Here is a 9614-nt window from a genome sequence, read left to right on the forward strand (position 1 = left end):
TACCAACTAGCCCAAGCTGCCACACTTGTAAGTTTCCTTGGACTCGTGAATATATCCATGTGCTAAAAAATGACGACGCCACAATCGAAAATCCCTCAACCGTCTGTCCCCAGGTACCTAGCCCTGAACCCTCAGCCCCAACCATAGCTTCCTATATACTTTTTGTGCCCGCTTGATCCCCGCGCTTTCCATTCTATTGCACCGTCTTGTCTAGTTCGAGCCGAGCCGACAGGAGGCGCCGGCAGCCCTGAGGACCGCGATTGAAATAAGTAAGAGACGGTTAGAGTATTGGTGGCAGAAAATTAGAGAGAAAGGACAAAAATAAATATTGGAAAAATAAAATATGGACAGTGTGCCGTAAATGGCAGAGAACTTAAGCTGAAAATTTAGCTTTTTTACCATTGAGATAGAATTTATCGAAGTAGAGGCATTAGGCCAACATAAAAAAAAAAAGTTTTTTTTTTTTGTCGAGCCTGGTGGCATACTTGTCACCACCCCGTTATAAAGGGGACGCTCATAGCATCCATCCATCCATCCAGTGCAGACGACGCGCAGTCTCTCTGCTTACTCAGTGAGCATCCCAGAGAGCATAAATATCTTCAACGCAAATGTAAAAACGCACTATTATATTCATCCTGGACAACTTTACCATCGTCAGCAAGCATTACCGTGAGTAGAAATGCATCATACAAGTAAACATAAGCGTATGAATGCAGATTGCGTATCGCATTCTCTGTGCACGCGCTGCGTCGATCGTGTTCACGATAAACTGATGCGCTAAACTCATACTTGTCCCCAAGCATATTAAGTCCCCGGTACCCAAGAGGTTCATAGGTGAATCCACAATACTTGTAGCTGCCTCGCCGCTTTAAAGAGATATAAGAAAGCGACATGACAGCACCACTTGACGGCTCCTTACTTTAGCAGGATTACGTTGCGAAGCACAAAGCTGCGGGTTGGTTTCGCAGCCTCAAAGTCACATTTTGACGAATATGAAATGCAAATATGCTGCGTACGTGTGCGTTAAAACATGGCCTTTTTTTCGCCGGCAGGTTTCCTGCCAGCGCGCAGTCTTGACGGTCACGGTGAAGAGTCGCATCTGATCAAAATTAATCCATAGTCCTATATTACGGCATGCCTCGGATTTTCATTGCGGTTTTGCAGTAAAACCCGAAACTTAAGTGACAACACTTGTTACTTTGTTCTGGACATCAACTTTTATTTTGTTGGTATTCTGAAGATGCATATGTTGCATAGGAAATTCCTAACATCGATGAAAGAAAAATAGTACAGTCAGTCAAACAGCTCCAAAAACACAATTCACAGTCTTAGAACTTTTCTCGACAAGGGCTTGTGGCGAAGTGCCTTCCTCACATCGTGTTTGTCAGTCACGCCCAGGGTGTAGTTCATGAACACAGACTTGCAAAATTTCATGCAAACAAGCTCCAGAAACTGCAAGCGGTGCTCAATGCAAACATGCTTAAAAACTTCACTGTTTGCCATAGCAGAAACAGCATTGCTGACTGTTTCCTGCAGAGGCCTTGGTATTGCTCTGCGCTTGCTTAAAATGAGTTCAGTGTACTTTTTTAGCGCGTACAAAACATGAACAAGCTCACTTGAAGGGTACAGTAGCCCACCTCTGTCTTGGTGCCTAATCAGACTGTCAATGGGGGCTGAGGACGCTGGCTTTGTGACAATTGAAATGCAGGAGCTGCAAGCAATCTTTTCTTGTATGACACGGGCCACGAAGCCTCCCACCATAGCAAGTGTCTGGGTGGCTTCGTGCTTTGAGGTAGGTTCAGAAGGAGCATCCACCTAAACTTGTAGAGGTACGGTGAAGCACGGAACTTCCGCGAGACCCGGATAGCTAAAACTTGAAGTAGGTCCATCCGCAGGCACGGTGTCTTCATCGGCTCCAACAAAAAGGCCTGTTGCAGTCCTTGTCTCGAGAGACCGCGCAGCAGCGTTGTCAGTAGCAAGCGCTCGTTTCCTCGCAGCCGCATCACTCCGCGGTTTCTTCGGCTTCGGCTGCATGTACTCCGGGTAGTCATCGAACACGCTGGGAGTTGCACTCCTCTTGAGTTTTCGAGTTTTACATCCTTCTTTGTAGTCCGTCAGGAGAAAATGTCGGCACACAACGGAGTAGCGTGATGTCGTGTTCGGCATTCAGTCTTTCCTAGCGATGGCTTTCAACCAGGCTGCCCTCGCTTCACTGTCACTAGGAATTTCATGAAACGAAATGCGCGGTACCTTACGTTTCGCATCAGATTTGCACTTTGGAACACAGCAGTAGGCCATGGCATCACGAGAACACGCACAAGTTCTTCAATCGCAGGAACACAACGCGCACATCGACTGCGGCCTGCGGTGATCCAAAACGAACTGCCTTCACGCTTACCAGGGCTGGTGGCGCCATCTCTTGGGGAACGGCGTTAGCCGGTGGGAGAGCGCGGACGGAGGCTCTGCCTCCTTCGAGCGGGCACAGAAAGTATATAGGAGGCTATGCCCCAACACAAAAGGATGTCGCCGTGCTCCCTACGGGAGTTGCTTGCTTGATCCTCTTTCATAGCTCTTACCCACTAAGGGGGATTGGTCAAGAAGCCGGCGGTTAATGTAAGTGGGGACTATGCAGGCTACTGGGCTGCAGAAATTAGGCGCCTTCTTCTTCTTCTAACCACTACCACCACCACGCTCGCGCCAAGTGGTGTGCTCTGCTCGCGCTGCGTTGGAATTTAGCCACTCGCGCAGTTTGTATGTATCCATCGTTCTCTGTGACAGAGCTCCGGTTCTGACCAAGTCATCTAGCGTGTCGCGAAACACCTGAAATGACGACTTTCAACATGGTGCCGAGACTACATACGCCGCAAGTCGGCACGTTAGCACGCGAAAACAAGCTCGTAACGAGCGGCGGCTCAACAAGCGGCGGACTCTACGCCAGCACTCGAAAGCTTAACCATAGTTTTGAACTTCTGGCCACGGGTTGCAAAGACGTAGAAAAAAACAACGTTCGCCCCGATTGGCAAGATTGGATAGCAAGTGTGCAGGTAAGGAATCGGACAAGAGCCTTCTACATGCCGTGTCGCCGGCGCAACGGCAAGGAAGAGAGCTGGCATGGGGATGGCGAAACAGCTCGTGGCCGATCGTGTTTTGTGTGGCAAAAAAAGATGTGCTCAGGGTTACTATCGAGGTCTATCGGTAAGCGTTTCTTCTACAAGATGATGTTGAGTATCTACAACGAAAGCAAAATGGATCGAAATTTGGGAGGTGTCGACGAAGTCCTGGCGCCGAGCTACGCTGAAAAACTGTCGAAGTCTGCGGTGTCGCGTCTTAGTCTGTGCTCGGTGGGCTCCGCAGAATGGTACGCAGCTTTGAAAGAGCGTCTGAACATAACCGTGAGGTTTTGCGTCTCAAAGCAGAGACAGCTAGATCGGAGTAGCGTCGTCCGCGACGTCGAAGGCGTCGTGCTTCCCAGCCTCACTCCGGCGATGGTACATGAAGTTGAGGCAGCCTTGGTGCCGACGCCCCCAGATGAAGTGCTCGCATCGGCCTTCCGGCTGAACATCAGTAGGGCCGACATGCACACACTCACCGACACCCAGTGGCTGAACGACGAAGTGGTAAACTTCTACATGAATCTCCTCATGCAACGGTCACAGAAAGAAGGCTTTCCCACCGTCTATGCCTTCAACACATTCTTTTATCCCAAGCTGGTGCAAGGCGGCCACGCCGCGTTGAAGAGATGGACGCGCACTGTCGACCTCTTCTCCTTTGACATTATTCTGGTGCCCCTGCACCTCACTGCGCACTGGTGCCTCGCTGTTGTTGACTTCCGTAAGCCCCACATTGCTTACTACGACAGCCTGAACTCAGATTGTGAACAACCTCAGTGCTTGGCCACACTGCAGAAGTACTTGGAAGACGAGAGCCTTCACAAGCGAAGCTACGGTCTTAACTGGGACTGCTGGACGTTGAAAGTGATGGATGTGCCACAACAAGAAAACTACAATGACTGCGGCATGTTCACTTGTCAATTCGCTGAGTGTATATCCCGGGACGCACCTATCTCATTTGGTCAGCAGCATATGCCGTATTTCAGGAAGCGTGTTGTCTACGAGATCCTACACAAAACCATACTTTCAGTGTGAGTTCAGTGGTTTCAGTGTGTTTCTTTACACTGTCGGTGACGGTAAAGAAACGGATCGCTCAACCATCTGCTGTGAAGTGAATAAAGGCGACCGGGATGTTCCAAAGCAATACGTTGGGTGAGTTGATTTCTTCTAGCTTCTTTATTTTACTGCGCAAGACGACGCCACAGAAAGGAAGACACACGCAGCACTTTGTGTCTTACTTTTTTTGGTGTCATCTTGTGCTGTAAAATAAGGAAGCCGGATGTTCCACCTCTAAAAGATCCAGGGTGTGCAAACACAAGAAGGTAGTCAGGACACCACAAATGCCTAACTGGAGAATTAGCAGTGGAAAAGAAAGAAGGCACGAAAAGTCATCTGCAAATGCCCATGCGATGTACAAACTTATCAATCTGGTATGTGTGGTGGTTTATGAATTCAAATTTATTAACAATTCTTTTTCATGTAGACCACCAAACTCGCATAATGCATGGGCATGCACGGATGAGTTTTGTGCCTTTCCGTCATTGTGCGATTCTTTAGTTGTTAGGCTTTTGTGGTTTCCCGATTTCCCTCTTGTGTCCATGTTTGCATGCCCTGTCTCTTTTCGAAATTAATACGTACAAATTAGCTCGGCTCTCGGTTATTTTAAATGGTATGTTGCCACTCCCAAATGACTTGCGATTGGCACCGTTCACATTTGTTCGTGTGATGTCATCCTCCTGCCACATCTCACTGGTTTGTACACTTTGCGAGTGCTGTCAAAACTTAAAAATCTAAGCAGAAAGCAACTGGCCCACACAAATTCATTTTTTCTCGTTTGCGGCCAGTCAACTCGTTACGAACTTGATAACATGATGGCTGTGTGTTTTGGTGTGAATTAGCCATCAGATTTGGGTAGCAGTGCGTGCCCCAGTTGCACCAATTCATTGTCTACAATTTTTCATATCTTTATTGTATTGCTACTTTTATTCAGATGGGAAGCCACCTTTTTATGTAATTAACAGTATGTAGATATAGACCCAATCATAAAAAACGTAAAGATATGTTTTTATTTGCCTGTCCAAACATATAACATATAGTTGTTACTGTGAATGTAGTTATGTCATTATGTTCACTGAGACATTGATGGAAGTGCTGCTCCAATTGCTCCAAACTTCCCTAAAAGAGAAATGCTGCTTCAAAGTGCAATATTTGCTACTAACTGCTTCAAACCTGCTCCAAAATGGTGTTGGCAAACCAAAAAGAATGAAGTTGCACCTTGGGACCATCCCATGAGCATAAGCGAAACCAAAAGCAACCTGTATACACTATCATTATAGTATACTACTCGGTGGCGTAAATGCAGAAAAATCTCAAGGGGTGCACATATCAGGTCATGGTGTCCAATTCGTATTTTTAACATGGATTGTATTTTTATTTATATAGGAATTAAATCATGATTTCAAATTTAAAAAAAGCACGGGGTTCGAGCTCGAGCAATTGCATTGTTCTATTCAGTCTTTTTTTTTTTTTCACCTTTTTTCAATTTCCTTAGTTCACAAAGCTGAGGGGCATTTACCACAGGTACACAGTAAAAGATAAACAGCCTTTTAAAAAGTTGAATGTACTATACTTAACTGTTAACTCAATTATATCACATTCTAGAGCTAAATCTCAAGTGGGACATTTGTGCAAGGGGTGTTCTCCACAGCCTGAACACCAAAAAAGTCCAGACTCTCTTGACCCCCCTCCCTCCCATAATTTACGCAAACTATACTACTGGTATTATGGTTCATATTAGCATGCAGCATATTTAATAATAAATATAAATATTTATTAGATGCTTAAATGATGTTTTAGACTTTAGAAGTCGGTTATGAACATGCATCTGCTTCGAAGACACTTGAGACTGCTCCAAAGCACCATTTTTTCTGGTCCAGAATCTGCTCCAAAAAGCAAAATCTTGCTTCCATCACTGCTGACAGAGCAGAGTGAAATGGTTGTGGTATGGACTTATGCGCCATATCATACAGGTGTGTTCTTATTGTACTGGACATTCACCAGCAGTGGGCGGCAAAGTTAACATCAACTAAGCGCCACTTGTTGTATCTGCGAGGCGTCATATCAACGATCACCGTATCAGTTTCTACATGGATGGCAGGTTCAAATTGACTGACGGGCTTTTGTTGGCGGCACTCTGGACCTGGGCAGTCTACCAGCCACTTCACAAGGGCTATAGTAGATTATAAGGACAGTGTCGTCGCCACGTGTATCTGCAGGGCATCACATCGACGATCACCATATCAGTTTCTACATGGATGGTAGTTTCAAATCGACAGACGGGCTTTTGTTGACAGAACTCTGTACCTGCGCTGTCTGCCAGTGACTTCACAGGGGCTATAAGAGACTATGTGGACAGTGTCGTCGCCTCTTTCAGCAGCTGTCCATCGTAGGGTCAATATCATCTTAGCACCACTTCTTGTATCTGCAGAGTGTCACATCGGCGATCACCATATGAATTTCTACATGAATGGTAGGTTCAAATCGAGTGAAATGCTTCTGTTGGCGGCACTCTATACCTGCGCAGTCAGCCAGTCACTTCACAGGGGCTATAAGAGACTATGTGAGCAGTGTCGTCGCCTTTTTCAGCAGCAGTCCGCGGCAAAGTCAACATCGTCCAACTGCCACTTCTTGTACCTGCAGGATGTCACATCGACGATCACCGTATCTGTTTCTACGTGGACGGTAGGGTGTTCAAATGGAATGACAAGCTTCTGTTGGCGGAACTCAAGACCTGCACAGTCAGCCATCCAAGCGGTTCACAACCACTGAAAAACACTCTGCGGATAGCGTCGTCACCACATTCAGCAGCAGTCCGTGGCAAAGTCAACATCTAAGCACTACTTCTTGTATCTGCAGGTTGGTTGCACACGATTTTAAAATATTTTCTGTAAAGTAGCCTCAACGTGGCTCCTGCTGAGCCATTGTGTATTGTGGTTTATTGTCTTAGAAAAAGTTAGAGGACCTCGTGAATGACCTAACAGGAAGCCTTTTATAAAAAATTATAGTCCATTCTATCGACGAACAGGGTTCGCTTTGTGAGGCAGTAGAGTTTCTAAGTAAGGAATATGATGCAATGCGTGCAAGACAGAATGAGCTTAATGCTACAAAGCCCCTGCTAATGAAATGAAAATGAAGCCCTAAGAAAGAAGCTCGCAGATCTTGATCAGTATTCTAGGATGAACAACGTTGAAATAAAGGGCGTTCGAATTACTCTAGAAGAAAAATGGGCTGCCATACTTGAGCAGGTTGGACAGGTTTGGCTGACCTGTCTCGACTGATGACATTGACTTTATTCACTGTATTGTTGCAAAATCCAGTAAAAAAAGTATCATTGCACATTTTGTTAGTTGGGAAAGGAAAAATCATTTGTTAAAGGGGCTTCGCAAAGCTTTTTGAGCATGGTCGTAAAACGCGACTGATCGGTATTAGGGGCTCCCGAGAACATGCGAGCTAAATGTTACAGCACAGCACGCAGCCTAGACTTCGCAATAAATTATCAGTCAGCTGAAAATTGCTTTCTCTGCTCTCGACAAATTACGGAAGAGGCTCAAAAATTTCTTGCAGAAGGCCATCTATCAGCCATGGGCTGATTTGAACATGGCGTGCTCGGTCGTTACAGGGATCGCCGCGAGAGACCTCAACTTGCCACGCGTGCGTGCGTGATCACACTGATAAAGCCACGTATTCGAAGGAAAAAAAGGAAACTTTTCTCAAGGTGACGAGGCATGCATGACACATATTTTTTTTTCTCTTCCATCCCTCTCTGCTTAGCTCCCAGCACTTTCGTGGGGACAAGAGAAGAGAGAATGCAATTGCAGCGTGCGACAAACCTTTGTAACTTCGTTTGTACTGAACCAATCTTAAAATTTTTGCAGCGTTGAATTCCTGAGGTAATAAATTTTTGGTATTAAGTCCATCCGGTAACTTTCAGGGCCCCTTTTAGAAGGTTGATTTTTTAACCTTCTTAACAGCCTTTAACAGACAGTCATGCCCGATCATCTGTTAGATCTCATTATATTGTGTCTAGCAAAGAAAACAAGCTATTGAATGCACATTTCTTCCTTTCATTCAACGCAAGGGTCTTGTTTTAGCAGACTTGGTGCTTAGGGTAGTATACAAGGGATTATTGGTCAGCTGCCAGCTCATAATAAGATCACGTTTTACGTGACGCCAGACAGGCAGAGCAACAGTGTTCCACACTCGCAGTCATGGCTCCTGACAGCGGTGATTAACACTCCCACTGTTAATGTACATATACACCCTCTAAAGTGGATAAGGGGTTAGCCGCTGTGGTAGCTTAGTTGTTAGGGCATCGGATGCGTTACTCGAAGATCGCAGGTTACCTTTTCGTCCACCTTTCTTTCTTCACATTACAGTATAATTCCTTCTTACAATATCTTCTATACTTATTTAGGCATAATTATTTGTTTGATCTCATTTAAAAAGTGCTACAGCATCTAAAATTGTTTGCTCAAGAAAGCTAAAAAAAATTTTTATGAAAAGGAATTAGTAAGTCACTATAACAATTAAAAAAAGAAAGAGTTGCTCAATACATTCCTAAACAAAACATGTCACACCTCAATCTAAAAAATTATATATAGTATGCATGTTGGCGTGCTTGAAGTTGCTAATGTGTTGAGAGACTTCTTTTTGAAATTTACAATCAGGATCACACAGGTGCTGAATGTAGCATGAATCGAGTTAATTTTCGTTTTTTCTGTTGCCTGTAACATTAGAAGTTTACAGTGCGATTAAGAACCTTAAAGATACATCTCCTAGACTAGATGACATTCGTGTATTCATTCACTTAGAAATGGTAGGTCATTTATTCTCTCTAACATTGGCCACCATAATTATCAGCATTCTTAAAACTATACACTCTTAGGAACACGGACGTCATACCAATTATTAAGAAATGGGATAGGTCAATTATTTCTAACTACCAACCTATTTCTTTCTTACCATTCATTAACAAAACAATTGAGAAACTATTTGTTAGTTGCCTCAATAGTTATCTGAAAAAAATTTCATCTCTTGAACTACTGCCAGTTCAGGTTTCGTTCTGATAGTTCAACCGACTTGGTGATAATCTCATTAACAAATTACATTAAGAGTTCCATTGACAAAGAGCTTATTGTTAGTTCTGTATTAGATTTTTCCAAGGCATTTGATACGTATAATCATGGTATGTTGCTAAAAAAATTAGATGCCTATGAATAAATTATCTGCGTTAATATTTTTAAAAAATTACTTGTGTGCATAGGTCCGTGAACTAACTCAGGAGTCAGCTCACTCTGACTCTAATCGAGCCATGAGTGTTAATGAGTCCAGGTGAGTAATATTTTGGTGAATTTGAGTTCCAGGGAGAAGAAAATATTCGCAAGTATGAGTCATAACGAATTTGGCTAAGGAAAATTTGGCTAAGTCTGAGTCTGAAGCGCAGAA

At 44.4% G+C, this 9614-nt stretch overlaps 1 protein-coding gene across 1 annotated transcript; it reads left to right on the forward strand.

Moving 5' to 3' along the window:
• The first annotated feature begins 2330 nt into the window (after positions 1-2330).
• Positions 2331-4254, forward strand: LOC119162141 (sentrin-specific protease 1). Its single transcript, XM_037414610.2, has one exon. It carries the CDS (start codon positions 2826-2828, stop codon positions 4143-4145), a length of 1320 nt encoding a protein of 439 aa, XP_037270507.2. The 5' UTR covers positions 2331-2825; the 3' UTR covers positions 4146-4254.
• Positions 4255-9614: the final 5360 nt, after the last annotated feature.

Source organism: Rhipicephalus microplus, unplaced genomic scaffold, assembly GCF_043290135.1.
Source record: "Rhipicephalus microplus isolate Deutch F79 unplaced genomic scaffold, USDA_Rmic scaffold_65, whole genome shotgun sequence".
Taxonomy (NCBI): domain Eukaryota; kingdom Metazoa; phylum Arthropoda; class Arachnida; order Ixodida; family Ixodidae; genus Rhipicephalus; species Rhipicephalus microplus.